At 49.3% G+C, this 20,161-nt stretch overlaps 1 protein-coding gene and 1 long non-coding RNA gene across 2 annotated transcripts in view; one reads left to right on the top strand and one right to left on the bottom strand.

The window, feature by feature from the left end:
* The window catches only part of LOC140388518 (copine-9-like), a 604,903-nt gene extending 596,515 nt beyond the window's left edge, over positions 1–8,388 (bottom strand). The window contains exon 1 of the mRNA XM_072472866.1: positions 8,230–8,388. Coding sequence (XP_072328967.1) covers positions 8,230–8,306 — 77 coding nt within the window. The 5' untranslated portion in view covers positions 8,307–8,388. The remainder of the gene's footprint in view (positions 1–8,229) is intronic.
* LOC140388521 (uncharacterized) overlaps positions 1–20,161 on the top strand; it is a 57,463-nt gene that overhangs the window by 6,146 nt on the left and 31,156 nt on the right. The window lies entirely within an intron of this gene.

Below are 20,161 nucleotides of genomic sequence, written 5' to 3'. Positions count from 1 at the left end.
ATTATATCCAAAGTATTAAAACCTTTACAATGAAAACATACCTGCAAGTGAAAACTGCTCGCCATCTTTCATGATCACAGGGGCTGACGTGGCAGTGTTATATATCCCCGGTGGGAGCATTAACCATTGGCACATACATTCAACGTTGAGGTAAACGCTATCTCTCATGGCTGGACCACATTAGTTGTTGGAGAAACTGTCCATGGCACATCTGAATTTCTGATTTGCACTCATGAGTGAGACTCGGCCAGCGACGTGAGGTTAAAGATAAATTAAACTCTTTCTCCTGTTTGATCTCATAAGCAACGTCACAACACAGAATGACGATAGTTACCACCCCTCACTACCCACCCAGACATAGGGGGTGCACAGCTCTGTTTTAAGTGACTGCATACACCTGTGCCAAATTCTTGCTTCAGGTTCCCTACTGCCTGAGTCAAAATTAAGTAGAGGTAAATGTACGGAACACTCTGTGGCTTGTCCACTTTCACGGTTGATGCACGATCAATTACACAAAGACGAGAGTTGGATGCAATCGAGGTTTTATTACACTAAGATGTGTGGCCTCCTACAGCAGCTGGCGAAATGGCTGCTGTACGAGGAGCACACAGATTTATACTCCACCTACTGGGTGGAGCCAGCAGGCAGGGAACTACCCCCGCACCTGTAGTACAGGGTCTTACCACAAAGCACCTAATATATACATCAGTGGTGACTATCACAACGGTCTTAGATTCAATTAGAAGTGATCCATCCCTACCTCTTCCAACCCACCCCCTCCATCACACTACATATGTATAGGTTAGGTTCAGATCATTTTGCCTTGCTTTTAATTATGTTAGTTTGATTGAAGTTACCTGCCGCAAGGACTGCAACAATTGTCCCAAGTGGTTCAACAGCAGGTTATCCTAGGAGTGTTGAAATAAAGCTTGTGGGGCACATGTATCTCCCAATGGCCCAGGAAACCCAGCCAGCTCAGTATTATTTGTGCTTATATTTCTTTATTCACTTTTTTGTCCTGTTTGTGATTTGTGGACTTGGAGGTTTTGGGAAGGTTTTCTTGTTGGGGAATAAATCCCAAATAAGAATATTGAAATCTGCCTGTATTACTAAGTAATGGGAATGTGGGATTAAAGTTTAGATATTTACACTCGGATGGCAAAGTGGTAATATCACCAGGCAAGTAAACCAGAGGCGCAGACTAATCTCCTGCAGGGGACATGGGTTCAAATCTCATTGTGGAAGCTGGTGGAATTTAAATTGAATGAATAAATCTGGAATAAAAAGCTAGTCTCAGTAATGATGACCATGAAACCGTTATCAATTGGTGTAAAAACCCATTGGGGTCACTAATGTTCTTTAGGGAGGGAAATCTGCCATTCTTACCTGGTCTTGCCTCCAAACCCCACAGCAATGTGTTTGACTCTTAACTGACCTCTGAGAGGGCCTTGCAAGAAACCCAGGTTAACAAATGCTGGCCTTGCGATCGATGCTCAGATCCCACGGGATAATAAATGAAGATTGGCAAAGTGTGCTTTCAGGCTGCCTATTAGTGCTGGGGCAAAGGCTATTCCTTTTTGGGCACCAGGTTATATTAAGATCCACTACCCTCTGAGAGAAGAAATTCCTCATCATCTCTGTCTTAAATATGCGACCCCTTACTCTTGAGATTATGCCCTCGGATCCTAGACTCTCCCACAGGGGGAAACAACCTCTCAGCATCGACCCTGTCAAGCCCCCTGAGAATCCTATATGTCTCAATAAGGTCATCACTCAGTCTTCTAAACTCTAAGGTCACCCCTCATTCTTCTAAAAGTTTTGAGTCCCTTCCGCTCTAGCACCACGTGTTACTGATCAATTTTAACCACGTAAAGGATAAATGCTCCACATACTAAGAATTTTTTTTTTTAAGTTCATGGGATGTGGATGTCACTGGCTAGGCCAGCATTTATTGCCCATCCCTGAGGGCACTTAAGAATGAACCACATTGCCGTGGATCTGGAAGCACATGTGGACCAGACCAGGTTAGGATGGCTGATTTCCTTCCTTGAAGGACATTAGTGAACCAGATGGGTTTTTACGACAATCAACAATGGTTTCATGGTCACTTTTTCGACTTTTAATTCCAAATTTTTATTGAATTCAAATTTCACCATCTGCCATGGCGGGATTCAAATTAAAATGATGTTAAGTGTAAATTTACGGCAGTGCCCCAGTATACTCCACCATTTATGGTCATGCTTTCAGCTGCCTTAGTCCTCACCTCTGGAATTCCCTCCCTAAATCTCTCTGCTTCTCCAACTCTCTCTCCACCTTTGAGTCATTGTGTAATACCTAACTCGCTGACCAAGGTTGTGGTCACCTTACTGATATTGCTTTAAGTGGCTCTGCGTTAACTTTCATTTAATAATGCTTCTCTGACGCACCTTGGGATATTTTACTCCATCAAAGGTGCTATCACAATGCAAATTGTTGGTGTACAAATCCAATGTGTGAAAAACAATTTATTGTACAAATCAAATCGTTCAATGTAGATCTGGTAGCTGAGCTGCTGATGCTAAACTAGCAAGTAGCAACAGATCTTAATCTCTGTGCGGTAAATATCAGGAAGCAACTAATCAAAGCACCTCAACAAGGTTGTGAAGTGTGCTGGAGTCCATTTCCAGTATTTTCCGTCTTTCTGAAAAAGCTGATCGGAAATATTCTATGGGCCAAGTTCCCAGCACTCGTGCCGAGGCCATGCCCATCAAGGACCTCCAGTACCTGCCCTGTCATAGAATGCCAGGGCAGTGAGAAGTCCCATAACCTGGTACCCATGGTGGGTGCATTCACGACTGGAGGCACATTACATGCACACGCTACTCCAGGGAAATTGAAAAGTTTGCCAGTCTACTTTGGCTCCGTACTCAGAAGGTGCTACCTAAATTAAAGCTGTTTCCTCAAGGAATGATTTATTTACCAAATTACATTTTACGTGACAAATAAAACTTTAGACTTTGAAATGTTTCCATTGTTTAACTTGTGAATTACATAACAAATGATCAGGACAAGTACGTTTCTGAGACAGTACTCAAACACAAGGGTATAAAAATGGCTAAAGTGAAGGCAGAAAATTCTAGGAAGACCACTCAAAAGTAGAAGGAGGTCATGAATTCTAAATTCTACCTAATTCAAACATGGCTATTTAGGTGAAACCTTTTTGTCACACCAATTAACATGTAAGAGATAATTGGTTAAAAAAGATGCAAATTGTTGAATTTTATTTTCAATTTGATAGTTTTTGGTCCTCACTATCTTAAAGATATGGTGCAGAAGCTGTTTTAAAATAAATTATAATCTGTTTTGCACGGATATCTGAATTTGATCCTCGAGCCATGAAGGAAACAAATTTTGAAGCAATGTTGGTTAAAGCAAAACCAGGTTTGTGTGCTTTAGCTTCATGTGGCACCAATGAAAGCAGATTTTAAATATGAATCATAGAATCACAGAATTGTTATTGTGCCAGCGCTGACGCAGCACGGTGGCGCAGTAGTTAGTCCTGGTGCCTCACAGCGGTTAGGACCCGGGCTCGATTCCAGCCCCAGGTCACTGTCTGTGTGGAGATTGCACATTCACCCGTGTCTGCGTGGGTCTCACCTCCACAACCCAAAGATGTGCAGGGTAGGTGGATTGGCCACGCTAAATTGCCCCTGAATTGGAAAAAAAGAATTGGGTACTCTAAAAAAAAATTGTTTTTAATGTTTTAAAGTGTCTACACTGACTCTCCAAACAAGCATTATGGCTGAGTGCCATTCCCCTGTCTTTTCTCCATACCCATCCATAACGTTTCTTCTGTTCAAGTAATTATCTAACGCCCTCTTGAATGCCAAAATTGCACCTGCCTCCACCACACTTGCAGGCAATGAGAATCACTCGCTGTGTGCAAACCAGTACAGACCCAAATCACTTGCTGTGTGAAAAAGTTTTTTTCTCACATCACATTTGCTTCTTTCGCAAATCACCTTAAGTCTGCACCCCTCTTGCTCTTGATCCTTTTACGAGCGGGAGCAGTTTCTCCCTATCTACTCCATCCAGCCCCCTCGTGATTTTGAACATGACATGTACCTTATTGTTTCCTGAGAAAAAGTCTATTTTTCAAAACATTCCATCCATTCAATATTGCGGCTGCTTGGATTCTGAGCCTTCAAAATGTAAAAGAGAATCATGTGCACTCTTTGACACTGGGTGCTTGGTTCACCCAGCTATAATGTTAAACATTTCCAGTGCTATCCTGGTGAATGGAGATAAGATTTATTTTTATGTAGAAAAATTATTTACAAAATAGGATTCTGGCAGCTATATGGATTAAAGGTTGGCAATCAGATTCACAGCTGGAGGCAATCAGGCATCATTGCTGTGCCAAAGTGACACGATGGTAGCAATTAGGAACCAATCATATGACCGGCTTTCCCTTCAATACTTTGCCCTCACAATAGCATGTCCATTCACACACCCACATTTAAAACCAGTAATTGTTCAAATGCTGCATATCAAAGCTTGTGCGTTACTCTTTGGCTGCCCTAATGGACAGGAGTGCTTCATGGTTGTTTGTTTGCCTCATATGGCAGAGGCGAGAGCAGGATGGAATGTGGAGGGAGGGGGGGCAGGACCAACAGCCAAAGCAACTTTCCCCCCCTTCACCTGAAATGGAGGAAATCCACTTTTACAAAGCTGGAACGAATAAAACAATAATCCTTTAACCTCCCAAGCGAGCTCACATTTTCATGCCTGCATTTTTCACATACTCTATTTTATTTTCAAGTTGTCGAGTCAATGAACTGCACACTGCCTGCCTGCAGGTATTTGCCACCTGCTCATTCTGCATAGTTTTGTTGAACTGAATCCTACTCGTGTAGTCACATGAAAATGTCATCTCTCTCTCACTGTTGTCATTTGCCACATGCTAACGGTGAAGTGTATTCACTTCTCCTGCTTTAATAGAACATACAGTGCAGAAGGAGGCCATTCGGCCCATCGAGTCTGCACTGACCCACATAAGCCCTCACTGCCACCCTATCCCCATAACCCAATAACCCCTCCTATCCTTTTTGGACACTAAGGGCAATTTAGTATGGCCAATCCACCTAACCTGCACGTCTTTGGACTGTGGGAGGAAACCGGAGCACCCGGAGGAAACCCACGCAGACATGGGGAGAACGTGCAGACCCCACACAGGCAGTGACCCAGCGGGGAATCGAACCTGGGACCCTGGCGCTGTGAAGCCACAGTGCTAGCCACGTGTGCTACCGTGCTGAAGATTGTCTCTTCATTAATTGTTCTATTGGTTCCTGTGTCAATATTCATCAAGCCCCTCCCTTCCATAGTGTGGTGTAGGCCATGTGCCAGTATTGTGTGCCTCCTTGCTGTGAATTGCAACCCCCCCATGTTCCACATGGTAAAATATGTAGGTTTCATGTGACACCATTTACCACCTTTTGCAGATGCTTTCTTTGCTGCAAAATGTGCCCACTCCACATGCCACTTCATTCAATTCAATCCATGATGAGAAGTGCTCAGTTTTCTCTCTCTCGCTATTTCAATGCCACAAAACCCAGCCAGTTTGCACAGCCACATTTACCAAATGCTCAAAGTGAGTTGCATCCAACTTAAGTGTCTGAATTTAACAATTCCTTGCAATAAGAAGCATCCAGATCTTGTGCTGGCAACTACTGGAACAAAACCCATCAGTTTCAGATTATCAAGTCCATATGTTGGCATTCATCACCTCCTTGTGCATAAAACGTATGTGCAGGGTCTTGGTGACTTCTCTCATGGTCACGGTCAGGCATACCAACCGAGATGTGCTGGTATTTACCACCATCTGGTGGTGACATGTGCCCACTCCATGTGTGGTATTTACTGCCTCCTGCTGGTGCCATGTACCCAGTATCCACATGCCAGCATTTACTGTCTCCTGCTATTGTATATGATGGAATTTACCACCTTCTGGTGGTGACAGGTGCCCAGTCCGTATGCACGTATTTACCACCTTCCCACATCATGTTACCAATACTTGCGATCGCGGACTGACGCTCTCAGCCCAAACTTTGCTTCCTCGGTGACACAATTTTAGGAGGAAACTCAAATACTGATTTGGGGCCACATTGGGGAGATTGATGTGGAGAGGGGCCGGGGGAGAGGGGGGCGGGGTGGTGGTGGTGGTGAGGTGATTCCAGCTGGATGAACAGGAATTGTAATGTTTCTTTTAAAGGGGGGGGGGGCTAGTTTGGAATGGTGCCAGGGTGCCGGAGGGAGCAGGGATGCTGCCGGGGTGCCTCAGAGAGGAGGGAGGGGGGTTCCTGCCGGGGTGCCTCAGTGAGGAGGGGGAAGGGATGCTGCCAGGGTGCCTCAGTGAGGAGGAGGGGTGCTGCCGGGGTGCTGGAGGGAGCAGGGATGCTGCTGGGGTGCCTCAGTGAGGAGGGATGCTGCCAGGGTGCCTCAGTGACGAGGGAGGCTGCCGGGGTGCCTTAGTGAGGGGGCAGGAGCGATGGGGCTGGGTGCCTCAGTGAGGAGGGAGGAGGGATGCTGCCGGGGTGCCTCAGTGAGGAGGGAGGAGGGATGCTGCCTGGGTGCCTCAGTGAAGAGGGATGCTGCCGGGGTGCCTCAGTGAGGGGGCAGGAGGGATGCTGCCTGGGTGCCTCAGTGAGGAGGAGGGATGCTGCCGGGGTGCCTCAGTGAGGAGGAGGGATGCTGCCGTGGTGCCTCAGTGAGGAGACAGGAGGGATGCTGCCTGGGTGCCTCAGTGAGGGGGCAGGAGGGATGCTGCCTGGGTGCCTCAGTGAGGAGGAGGGATGCTGCCGGGGTGCCTCAGTGAGGAGGAGGGATGCTGCCGTGGTGCCTCAGTGAGGAGACAGGAGGGATGCTGCCTGGGTGCCTCAGTGAGGAGGGATGCTGCCTGGGTGCCTCAGTGAGGAGGCAGGAGGGATGCTGCCTGGGTGCCTCAGTGAGGAGGGATGCTGCCTGGGTGCCTCAGTGAGGAGGGGGAAGGGATGCTGCTGGGGTGCCTCAGTGAGGAGGGATGCAGCCTGGGTGCCTCAGTGAGGAGGGGGAAGGGATGCTGCCGGGGTGCCTCAGTGAGGAGGGATGCTGCATGGGTGCCTCAGAGAGGAGGCAGGAGGGATGCTGGATGCGTGCCTCAGAGAGGAGGCAGGAGGGATGCTGCTGGGGTGCCTCAGTGAGGAGGGATGCTGCATGGGTGCCTCAGGGAGGAGGGATGCTGCATGGGTGCCTCAGGGAGGAGGGATGCTGCATGGGTGACTCAGTGAGGAGGGATGAGGGATGGTGCATGGGTGCCTCAGGGAGGAGGGAGGTTGGATGGTGCTGCGGTGCCTCAGTGAGGAGGGATGCTTCATGGGTGCCTCAGTGAGGAGGGAGGAGGGATGGTGCTGGGGTGCCTCAGGGAGGAGGGATGAGGGATGGTGCTGCGGTGCCTCAGTGAGGAAGGATGCTGCATGGGTGCCTCAGGGAGGAGGGATGCTGCATGGGTGCCTCAGGGAGGAGGGATGCTGCATGGGTGCCTCAGGGAGGAGGGATGCTGCATGGGTGCCTCAGGGAGGAGGGATGCTGCTGGGATGCCTCAGCGGGGAAGGATGCTGCATGGGTGCCTCAGTGAGGAGGGGTGCTGCTGGGGTGCCTCAGGGAGGAGGGATGCTGCTGGGGTGCCTCAGGGAGGAGGGATGCTGCATGGGTGCCTCAGGGAGGAGGCAGGAGGAGCTGCGCCGCCCGCTCACGTTGAGCCACATTCCTCCCGCCTGACACAAATAAAAGTAAAGAAGCGAGTGAGCGGGACGGCGCTGGGCGGGAGGAAGGCTGGACCCCACTCCGGGTCGAGCCCGCTCCCCTGCCATCCACACAGGTTAAAACAAAACAGCAACCTGCACGCGGCTGACATGTTAAAACAAACCTTCACAATTGAAATAAAGTCAAAGGTGATGGTCCAGCGGGTCTCAATGGGATCCGTCACAAACTTGCACACAAGCCCCTCGCAATTTTCAATGTTTTATTCGCCCCTCAGGTCCTTGTTTTTGTTGGACGGTGTGATTTAAAAAGCGGACGGACGAGCTTTTCAACTTTCCCCCACTGCCCGCCCAGGCTGGGAAGCTGTTGACAGGTATTGCGCCGTTTCCCTCCATCTCCACTGTCCCTCCCTCTCCCTTCCCCCATCCCTTCCCCCCTCATCCCTTCCCTCACCTGCAGGACACGGTGATCTCGATCTTGGTGGCGGGCACAGTAGCCTGAAGTGGATCGAAGTCTCCGATAGATGCCATTTGCTTGTTGCTCTCTCTCCCTCCCTCTCTCTCTGACTCCTTCGCCAACTCTCTCCCTCTATCTCTCTCTCACACACATCCAGCTACGTGACATCACAGGCATGACCACCCCAGAGTGTTCCCACTCCCCCCTTTCAGAATAATTCACATAATGCTTCAGTTATCTTTTTCAATAACATAACTTCACAGAGGGAATGAGAGGAATCCTCCATTGCCCGTTTTGAAACAATTGATTTCCTCACTCCCTTAGGTGTTGCGAATTGCTCGATGTGTTTATGAAGAGCATATTTACAATGTAGCATTTACAATGTAGCGCACCTCGCCCCCCACCCAGTCATTATTAATTCAAATTTATACTTATTTTTGGTTTGCGCAGACGCGATTTTTAAATCGCAAACCAATGTTGGAAATTCCATTTGCACCGCACATTTATTTTTTTGTCCGTTTAATTTAACCTCGCACAGCATGTTTAGCAATTTTCCAGTTATGCTCTCGACAGGAGCGCGAAATCAAACAATTGCCTCTACAATAGCTCAGTGTGTTCTTGATCTTGTGTGTGAAGAAAATGTGTCACAGGTTAGTCACATATCAGGAGCACTTAATTTAACAGCGAGTTGCAACATTACTATGTTGCCATTTACAGGGAGGACAGCGACCAGGGAACAAGATGTGAGGCGTAATTCGCTATTAGGAATATCACAAATAACATGGGTGAGCTGAGAATGTTCTACAGATGCCATCTGATCTGAGAACTGGAATTGTTGCCTTTAACTCACCGCTTGATACAACATATATAAAACAAAGAGACACTTGTTGATGCGAATTGTCACTGCTGAGTGAAGCATTGCTACTGCGAGGGAGACTGGTGTATCAGAACGAGGAACTTAAGCATTCTTAGCCTATCTGTGAGGGGAGATCGGTGTAACTCTATCGGAGGCACCCGGGTGACTATATTAGTCCTGGGAATAGCTTGGAGGGATGGTTTGCTTCCTGCGGTGGATGCAGAAGGGAACTGGGATTGGAAGTGGCGCAGGATACACAGAAGTGGTCAGAGATGGGTGATGGCAGTGAATTTGGATTGATGATTTTCTGTGTAGGGAGGGATTGGGAAGTTAAATTGAATAGAGAGAGAGGGAGAGTTGAAATCAGAAAGGGAGAAGTTGCTTGGTGTGAATACTGAGAGAGGAAAGCAGCAAAGGAAGGTAAGAGAGGTGGCACAAAATGAGGTGTTCTCGAGAGGGGAAGATGCAAAGGGAATAGAGAAAGATACAAGTGAGACTAGGTGATAAGCACGGTAGCATTGTGGATAGCACAATTGCTTCACAGCTCCAGGGTCCCAGGTTTGATTCCGGCTTGGGTCACTGTCTGTGCGGAGTCTGCACATCCTCCCCGTGTGTGCATGGGTTTCCTCCGGGTGCTCCGCTTTCCTCCCACAGTCCAAAGATGTGCAGGTTAGGTGGATTGGCCATGATAAATTGCCCTTAGTGTCCAAAATTGCCCTTAGTGTTGGGTGGGGTTACTGGGTTATGGGGATAGGGTGTAGGTGTTGACCTTGGGTAGGGTGCTCTTTCCAAGAGCGGTGCAGACTCGATGGGCTGAATGGCCTCCTTCTGCACTGTAAATTCTATGATCAGGACAGCACCCCCCCCCCCCCCCCCCAGAAGTTTTGACAGAGCAACTGGTGGAAGATCTAGACCTTCGGTAGGGGGAAATGAAAAAGAAAATGCTGGAAAATCTCAGCAGGTCTGGCAACATTTGTAGGGAGAGAAAAGAGCTAACGATTCGAGTCCAATGACTCTTTGTCATTGGGGGAAAGGTGTCCTCATCCATGAGCCAAGTTGTTAAAGACTATAAAGTCAATGCAATTATGCACAGCTTGGTCGCGGGTAGGAAGGTCTTTGTTTACAAATGAATCGGCATTCCAGAGAAGGGCAGTGGCCAGTAATCTGCCGGCAGGTGATTGAGCAGATTAGCCTGTGGTGGCTACGCTGCGTGGAATGGCCAGCAAGAGAATGGGATGGGGTGATTGGGTTTGCTGCTTGTAAGGAGTCAGCGTTGATTACTTTGGTGGGTTCCTCGGAGAATAGGAGTACCATGAGTGGAGTGAGGACATTGCTGGAGATCAATCATTCATGCTGGGAGTAGATATCCTGTTGGTGTGTCTGTGAGGGAAATCAGGATATATCAGTGTGGGGGTGGGAAGTGTTGAAGGGTCTATGAAGGAGACAGTGAATCAATACAGAGACTTCAGAATTTAAGTGGAGGATGAGAAAAAGCTGTTTGGATTACAAAAGCTATTTTTTTTTCATACTGTTACTCACCAAGTACTTAATTGCATTTTGATCACCCCTGATGATTAACATCATTACCTTGCCTGATAGATTATTCAAAATATTGTCAGGTACTTTTCCAGTATGTGTTTCAGAACTTGAATTTAGTTTTCAAAAGAAATCTAGAAATAAGAATTCAGCAACAGTAAAATTGATCATGGTGCTGCCAGACTGTTGGGAAAATCCAATTGGCTCACAAATGTGCTCTGGGGAAGGAAACCTGCTGCATGGCCTGGGCTGTGTGAGATTCCAAATCCACTCGAACACGGTTGACTCTCAACTGCCCTCTAAAGTGACCTAGCAAACCACTCAATTATATTGCCACCTTCTCAGCCTTGCCAGCAGCGCCCACATGCTGATAATAAATGGAATTGGAGAAAGTTGTACACAGTGCTCCAAACATAGTCCAAATAGCATTATCAACCCTTAGCATAAATTCAGTAAACTGTACTTCACTAGGCTGAATATACCAACATTTCATTTAATTTTAAAAATCTTCCTTTGCTCCATGCTTCGTGATCGAAAGTAAATGTTTTCCTGTTACTTTTGGGTCACTTTCTGAGTTTCCCTTTGCAAATTTTGCTCTCATTGCTGCCCAGTGGTAGCCCCTGAGTTAGAAGGTTGCAGATTCCAGTTGCACCCAGAGACTTAAGTACAACATTGAGGCTAGCACTTGCAGTATTAAGGGAGTGAAACATTGTCAGAGGTGCCATCTTTCAGAGGAGATGTTAAACTGAGGCCCTGCCTGTCTTCTCGGGAGTTGTAAAAGATCCCATGGCACTTGACAGAGCGCAGTGCAACTCCCAACAATATATTGCTCAATATTTGAGCCTTGACTAACGTCCTGAAATCAGCAGATCTAATTGTAATAATAATCTTTATTTGTGTCACAAGTAAGCTTACACTAACACTGCAATGAAGTTACTGTGAAAATCCACTAGTCGCCACACCCCGGCACCTGTTCGGGTACACTGAGGGAGAATTCAGGATGGCCAATTCATCTCATTGTTGTTCATGGGCAGCACGGTAGCATTGTGGATAGCACAATTGCTTCACAGCTCCAGGGTCCCACGTTCGATTCCGGCTTGGGTCACTGTCTGTGCGGAGTCTGCACATCCTCCCCGTGTGTGCGTGGGTTTCCTCCGGGTGCTCCGCTTTCCTCCCACAGTCCAAAGATGTGCAGGTTAGGTGGATTGGCCATGATAAATTGCCCTTAGTGTCCAAAATTGCCCTTAGTGTTGGGTGGGGTTACTGGGTTATGGGGATAGGGTGTAGGTGTTGACCTTGGGTAGGGTGCTCTTTCCAAGAGCCGGTGCAGACACGATGGGCCGAATGGCCTCCTTCTGCACTGTAAATTCTATGGGACCTAACTTTCCACAAGTTCACTGCTGTGCTTCCTTAAAATAAAATAGTGACTCGACTTCAAAAAGTATTTAATTTACTGTAAAGTGGTTTAGGATCCCCTAAGGTCATGAACAGCCTATAGAGAAATGCAAGTTATTTTTCTTCATATCTATGTTGTTCCTTTTTCATGGACTGTGCAATTCTTTAATTTTCCATTTGTCTACCCAATTCTGCAACAAATCCACATCGTTCTGTGAATTGTTAACCATATCTTATCTCCCTATTGCTCTCCCTCATGGTGTCAACTCTAACTTAAATAGGTTTTAATTCATTTCTATGTCTGTGTAGTTTAAATAAATAACAAGAGAGGTGCAATATCTAATCCTATAACCTCTCTCTCTCAGTCTGACCCCACATTTTATATGGCTATTTTCGAAGGAGAGTGGGACAATGCTGGTAGGTTCCCTCTGGGTGCTCCGGTTTCCTCCCACAGTTCAAAGATGTGCAAGTTAGGCGGATTGGCCATGCAAAATGTGCAGGTTAGGTTACTATGTTACGGAAATACGGCGGGGTGGCAGGGAGAGTGGACCTTGTAGAGTGCACCTTTGGAGGATCAGTGCTGACTCGATGGACCAAATGGCCTCCTTCTGCACTGTTGGGCTTCTATTATTGTGTGGGAGCTCAGTGTACAACTGATGGGAGCAGGGAGACAGTCAGTGTGTCTGTAAAGATTATCTTTTCTGGGAATAGGGAATATCCCAGCCTCATTGTCATTATCAGATTGGAATCTGTGTTGTTCTCAATATTGGAGTGAAATCTTGTGATATTGTAGCCACAGGATTCAACAAATGTATGTGTGGAGTAAAGGACACTGGGACTGTAGTCTAAACAATAATTCAAGAGATGATTTCGGATAAAATTGATATGCGTTAAGCTCAATTTTTGAGTGCATAGCAGTGAATTTATCACTGCAACACCCTGTGCCAATATGTACAGGTGTTGATCCCACTTTTGTAGGCGTCCAAGCAGAATATGTACATGAGACACATGAGCCTCTTTGAGGACTTAGTCCATAATAAGAAGTCTTACAACACCAGGTTAAAGTCCAACATGTTTGTTTCAAACACTAGCTTTCGGAGCAAGGTGAGGAAGGAGCAGTGCTCCGAAAGCTAGTGTTTGAAACAAACATGTTGGACTTTAACCTGGTGTTGTAAGTGTTGGTGTTGTAAGACTGCTTACTGTGCTCATCCCAGTCCAACGACGGCATCTCCACATCATTAGTCCACAATGAACAGTACTGGGTCTGCCTCTCAAGATTCTTCTGCCCCCCTGCACCCAAAAGTGAATGTTAGGTTGATTTTTTTTCTTTTAAGATACATTTTCTGTGGAGGAAAGAGTGCTCACTCCACAAATCTAGCACTCTGCTCTTCCATCTTCACCGAGGATGTCCCCTGAGGGGGTTGAAACTTGTCCCCTTAGAGCATTAGCTTGGGCCGCTGGATTGCTAGTCCAGTGACGTCACGACCATGCCACCATCTCCTCACATTCTGAATATGTGGTTCAAGGTTCAAATCTGGGCCAGCCTGGGGCCTCTATGTTTGTATGTGCACTGCTGTCAAAGCAGCAAGTCATGAGATCAGATTGATGTCTATGTCCAATCGAAGGGAAAAATAGGAACCCCACCAGCCTCCACATTCAAAGAATCATCCTCCATTACGTCTGTCAACTCCAGCATGATTCCACCACCAAACATATCTTCCCCTCGCTCCCTCTGTCAGGATTTCGCAGGGACTGTTCCCTCCGGATACCCTGGTCCACTCCTCTATCACTTCCAACACCTCACCTTTTTCCCACAGCACCTTCCCATGCAATTGTAGAAGAGGTAACACCTGGTCCTTTACCTCCTCCCTGCTCACCATCCAAGGGCCTAAACACTCTTTTCAAGTGAGGCGCTTCACATGCCCCTCCTTCAATCTGGTTTATTGTATTTGCTGCTCCCAGTGCGGTCTACTCTACTTTGGAGAGACTAAACCCAGACTGGGTGACCGCTTTGAAAAACCCAGTCCGGCCCGTCCACAAGCAGGACCCAAACCTTCCTGTCACCATTTTAACTCACCATCATGCTCTCATGTCCGCATGTCTGTCCTTGGCCTGCTGTAACATTCCAGTGAAACCTAGTGCAAACTGGAAGAACAGCACCTCATAAAATCATAGAATTTACAGTGCAGAAGGAGACCGCTCGGCCCATCGAGTCTGCACCGGCCCTTGGAAAGAGCACCCTACCTAAGACCATGCCTATATCCTATCCCCGTAACCTGACCTAACCTTTTTTGGACACTAAGGGCAATTTTAGCATGGCCAATCCACCTAACCTGCATATCTTTGGACCATGGGAGGAAACCGGAGCACCCAGACGAAACCGACGAAAACACGGGGGGGAAAGTGCAAACTCCGCATAGACAGTCACCCGAGGCCGGAATTGAACCTGGGTCCCTGGAGCTGTAGGTCAGCAGTGCTAACCATTGTGTCACCGTGCTGCCCATCTTCTGATTAGACACGTTACAGCCTGCCGGATCTTAACATTGAGTTAAACGACTTCAGACTGTGAACTCTCTCCTCTACCTTCACCCCATTTTTATTCCTTTTTTTTCATAAATCTAGAGTACCCAATTCATTTTTGCCAGTTAAGGGGCAATTTAACGTGGCCAATCCACCTACTCTGCACATCTTTGGGTTGTGGGGGCGAAACCCACGCAAACACGGGGAGAATGTGCAAACGCCACACGGACAGTGACCCAGAGCCAGGATCGAACCTGGGACCACGGTGCCGTGAGGCAGCAGTGCTAACCAAAGCACCACCGTGCTGCCCACCATTTTTATTTCTTTCAATTTATTTTTATTTTCATTTCTTCCATTGATTATTTTTTTCCTCACCATTGTTGCCCTCTCCTCCCCCCATTGCATTTGGGTCGTCTGTTCCTAGTTGCCCTGGACACACTGCTCACCTTTGTTCTGCCATTCGCACATTTTAATCTCTTTATGTGCCACTATCAGCACTCCCACTTAACCTTAATCACCTCCATTCACATTCCTTTTATCTTCTGTCCTCGACATCTTTGTCTGTCTCCACCTATCTCTGCCCCCTATCCAGCCTCACCGCTCCACCCCCTCACTACAGTATAACTCTGACCCCATTTCCAGTTCTCTCGAGCTCTGACAAAGAGTCATCCAGACTCGAAACGTTGGCTCCCTTCTCTCTGCACAGATGATGTCAGACCTGCTGAGATTGTCCAGTATGTTCTGTTTTCGCTTCAGATTTCAGCATCCGCAGTCATTTGCTTTTATTAACAGAAGTTGATCGAACTAATTTTCTGCTGGATCAATGAGACCATCGATGCAAAGTAATGAATGTGAGAAAATGGATAGGAGCACGGAAATTGAAATGTAGGAATAGATAAAGGAGAAGACGAGATTTAAGATTTCACCGATACAAATGAGTTCTTGGTGAGCAAAGCTGTTTTAATAGAGAAGGCAAACATGTGAACTTACAGCAAGAAACTGTCAGTAATTGTGAATTTGTGCAGTGGGAAGAGTGGGGCAACGGTTGTGGGCGTGATTTAATGGAAACGTTTCTAAGTCTGGCAGCAAGTGGGAAATGCTGCGAGCTCCCCAACCCTCGGCCCGGCAAGGCCATCACTGCTATAAAACGTTAATTGGCCCACTTACCAAGGCCCCACTGGGTTCACACAGCAAATCATGGTTTGATGGCTGATTCGCCTGAGTTCGCTCTTGCCAGCCCAGCCCCCTGCTAACAAGTGACAGCAGCACCTAAACTGCACTCCGCTCGTATCCATGCCACCACGGAGACCAGCCCTATATTTTGGTGATGCCAACTTAAGATGACTGTTGGACGTGGTGGAGGCCAGACGGGGTGCCTGTTCTCCCAGGGGCTCACGGAGGGTCAGCCACAGGGCAGTCACAGCTGCCTGGGATGAAGTGGCAGCGGCCATCAGCTCGGGGAGCGTCACCAGGAGGATGAACATCCGGTGCCGCAAGAAGATCAACAACCTCCACTGGACCACTTGGGTGAGTTGGCACCGGACGCCCAATCCTCCCCTCCACATACATGAAATGAAAAATGAAATGAAATGAAAAGCGCTTATTGTCACAAGTAGGCTTCAAATGAAGTTACTGTGAAAAGCCCCTAGTCGCCACATTCCGGCACCTGTTCGGGGAGGCTGGTACAGGAGGCTGGTACATCCCCCCATATAACCCATCTCCCCAAGCCCCTCTCCCCGTGAATAGCCCCGCATGCGACTAACGAGCCCCACCCCCACCCCCGTGTCCCCACAGGAGAAGTTGGCCCATAACCGACGGGAGAGGGCCCAGACGGGTGGCAGGGGTGCCCGAGGGTTCGCTGGGGTGGCTGAGGACAGATCAGTGATCACCATGGAGGTCGGCACACGGCGCAGAGGTGAGGATACATCGGCCCCCACCCAGATGACCTGCCAAACATGAGTTGTTAATGCCATACCGACTGACCCATCCCTCCCACTTACCAGATGTCCATTATCCCGCAGGGTCTGCAGCCCACAGCACCGCCCCATCTGGGGTGCCTCCCAAGAGACCACCTCGGAAAAGAGCTCCAAGGATGCAACTATAATAGGCGCAGCGTAGCTGTGAACCTGCTGGAGGGTCACTGACATCTCCCTCTGAATCTCACAACTGCGCCCTTCACCAGCACAGAGACACACACCTCGGTGGGCAAAAGTAGTGGACAGGCTTCTGGGGCACATTCTGGTGAGCACCACACAGTTGCAGATGCACATCAGGTGGAGGCAGGAACGCCCAGACAAGACAACAGTCACCAGTCTGCTGGATCCCAGTACACAGCTGGGTCCCAGTCAGATGCTGAGCTCTGGAACAGTTTTACCCGGAGCTGATGCAGTTGATAGGGTGCGACCATGAGATTCAGAGGGGGATGTCAGTGACGCTTCAGCAGGTCCATACCTGGAGGAGTCCCAGAGGCTACAGGAGATGGCGCTAGGAATCCCAGAGCTGAAGGGGTTGGATTACGAGGAGAGGTTGAGTTGACTGGGACTGTACTCGTTGGAATTTAGAAGGAGGAGGGGGGATCTTATAGAAACATATAAGATTATGAAGGGAATAGATAGGATAGATGCGGGCAGGTTGTTTCCACTGGCGGGTGAAAGCAGAACTAGGGGGCATAGCCTCAAAATAAGGGGAAGTAGATTTAGGACTGAGTTTAGGAGGAACTTCTTCACCCAAAGGGTTGTGAATCTATGGAATTCCTTGCCCAGTGAAGCAGCAGAGGCTCCTTCATTAAATGTTTTTAAGATAAAGATAGATAGTTTTTTGAAGAATAAAGGGATTAAGGGTTATGGTGGTCGGGCCGGAAAGTGGAGCTGAGTCCACAAAAGATCAGCCATGATCTCATTGAATGGTGGAGCAGGCTCGAGGGGCCAGATGGCCTACTCCTGCTCCTAGTTCTTATGTTCTTATGAATGCGTGGTACCGAGGCCAACACTGCGTCAGCAGCAGAGAGCCTGGTGCACAATGTCAGCAGCATTAGTGGAGGTGTCCAAGGCATGGCTCAGTCAGTGATGGCCATGTCTGATCATGACGACCGCGTGCCCCAGTCGCTAGGCGTGTCACCCAGTCCCAGATGGGCATTGCCCAGGCGCTACAGACCATGTCCCAGTCACAGGTGGACATAGTCGCGGAGTTACAGAGCATGTCCCACTCCCTGGGGGATGTGTCCCAGTCACAGATGAATATTGCCGGGTCGCTCCAGAGCATGTCCCAGTCTCTGGGGGACTTCACCAACGGCTTTGACACCAAGCTGCAGACATTGGGAAGCCGTCAGGGCTGGCAGACCCGGTGCTCGATCCAGCTGCCCCTCCTTCCCGGGGTCAGCCCCAGGGCCCTATGCCCACCAACCAGAAGGAGGGGGCACTGGGTGACGACCTTGAGCCATCCTATGGAGTGCACCAGCACCCCTGAGTTCCACCCGCCTGACAATGGCGCATTCCAGTCAGCACCCGGTACAGTGCGGCATGGTGGGGCATGTGCTGCCGGCAAGTGCGCCAGGGCCCTCCGGTCCCAGAGCCCCCAGGCCATTGGACGCGGAAAGCAGCAGGCTCCACGTCTGATGTGCATCCTGGGGACACCTAAACGCAGTGGCAGAGCACGATAGGCTCTGTCGAGGATCGCTGATGGGGCACTCGGGAATAAAGGGGCCGGGGCTAAGTGGAGGGTACGGGGTGAGGAGTGTGCAAGGGAAAGTGTGGGGGGTCTGGGAGGGGTGGGGTGAGTGGGGCGGCACCATCGGGAGAGTGGGGCAGTTGGGGACACTTCTGTTCACCATTAAAGTCTGTTGGCCTTGATCAGTATGACATCTCTGGCACTTTCTTCTGCAATGCGGGCCAATCCCATGCCCCACCTTCCTGGTCATGGGAGTCCTGCCCCCCCCCCCCCCCCCCCCCGCCCTCCTAGCAAACAATATGCAGGTGATGAGTGTGAGCGAACACTCAGCCACAGGCAAGAGTCAGACTCCGGCATAGATTGAGGAGCACCATCACCTCGGGTTATCATCACCTCCCTTGGCCTCGATCATGACCCACTGACAGTGCCGAAACAGATCCATCATCTTAGAGTGGTGCTACACAGAACCTGGAGGGTGGGAATTGGGGGTAGAGGGGAGAGAATGGTGAAGGGGGGAGGAGGAAGGGCGGGGGAGGGGGTGGGGAGAGGGGGATATGATGGAGGAGGCCATGTTCTAGTGAAGCAGGTGAGGATGAGGGCTTCCATGGCCATCCAGGCTTGCCGGACACTCACCGCGCCTACCTGTACTCCATCCCTGGTTGGTCCTATGGGTCCTCCCCAGGCTCGTCCTCCAGCCCCTCGTGGCCTGCCGCCTCCTCGTCCTACTCCTCGGAAGTGACCACATATAATCCTCCACCTCCAGAACATTGCCCCGCTGATGTGCCAGGTTGTGGAGGACACTGGAGATCATCACAAAGCAGGCGACCCCCCTGGGGCTGTACTGCAGTGTATCACCAGAGCGGTTGAGGTGTCGGAACCACACTTTGAGAAGTCCGATGCACTGCTCAATGACAGCCCGTGTGGCCGCATGCCACATTGTACCGGATTTCCGCATCAGTCACCACCATCAGCCAGATCCCCTTACCCCCCAAGAGCCAAGCGGCCATCCTGGAGTTGTCCTGGATGACTGCCCCAGGATGTAGGTGTCGTACACACTCCCCGGGAAGTGTGCACATCTTCGTGTGGTGGTTATACATGAGCTGTATGTTCAGGGAGTGGAACCCCTTCCTGTTCATGTAGGGCACTTCCAGACAGTAGAAGAGCACAAGACGACATGCGTGCCGTCTGTTACCCCCAACCTGGAGCATCCTGGCGATGGCAGAGAATCTTGCTGCTCGGGCATCTTGTTGGGCTTAGTCCATGTCAAAGTTTCGATAGTTTTCTGCCGGGCAAACAGGACATCTGTGACCTCATGGATGCATCTGTGGGCTGTAGCTTTTGAGATGCCACACAAGTCCCCTCTCGAGTCCTGCAATGGTCCTGAGGCACAGAAGTCCAGGACTGCGGTGACCTTGTCGGCCACCGGGCACGGATATCCTCCTCCTCTACATGGTGCGAAGTCTGCGAGGATATGGCACAGATGCCGCTCCGTCCCCTGGCTGAGGCAGAGCCTCCTGCAGCACACGCTGATCATCACCTGTTCGAAAAACCAGCAACGTCTCTATATATTGGGCCGTCGCGGCCTTTCCCACTGGGCCCTTCCCTCACCTGTTGGCTCATCGTGTCCTCACAGTATGGGGTGGACGTTGCACATGTTGATGCTGCTGCCACTGCCACATCCATCTTCTGCCAGCTTCACATTTTTAAAAAGGAATACCAACCTGTGCCCCCATGACCACTTGCTGGGAAGGCCGTTAGATCGGGGGTGGCTCCCGTTAATTGTGGAGATTGGGCTCAAGTGGTGATTATTGGTTTTTCATCACGCTATGGTGAGATCTTGATTATGCCAATGGGAGCGGGCCGGTTTGATCGCAACCAAAATGGCGCCCGGCGGAGTTCTCGATTCTGGCCTCTCCCGTGATTAAACGGCCTAGTCACGCCCTCGCTTAAGCGCAA

The sequence above is a fragment of the Scyliorhinus torazame genome, chromosome 13, assembly GCF_047496885.1.
Source record: "Scyliorhinus torazame isolate Kashiwa2021f chromosome 13, sScyTor2.1, whole genome shotgun sequence".
Classification (NCBI taxonomy): Eukaryota; Metazoa; Chordata; class Chondrichthyes; order Carcharhiniformes; family Scyliorhinidae; genus Scyliorhinus; species Scyliorhinus torazame.
This window is presented reverse-complemented; position numbering and strand designations above follow the sequence as displayed.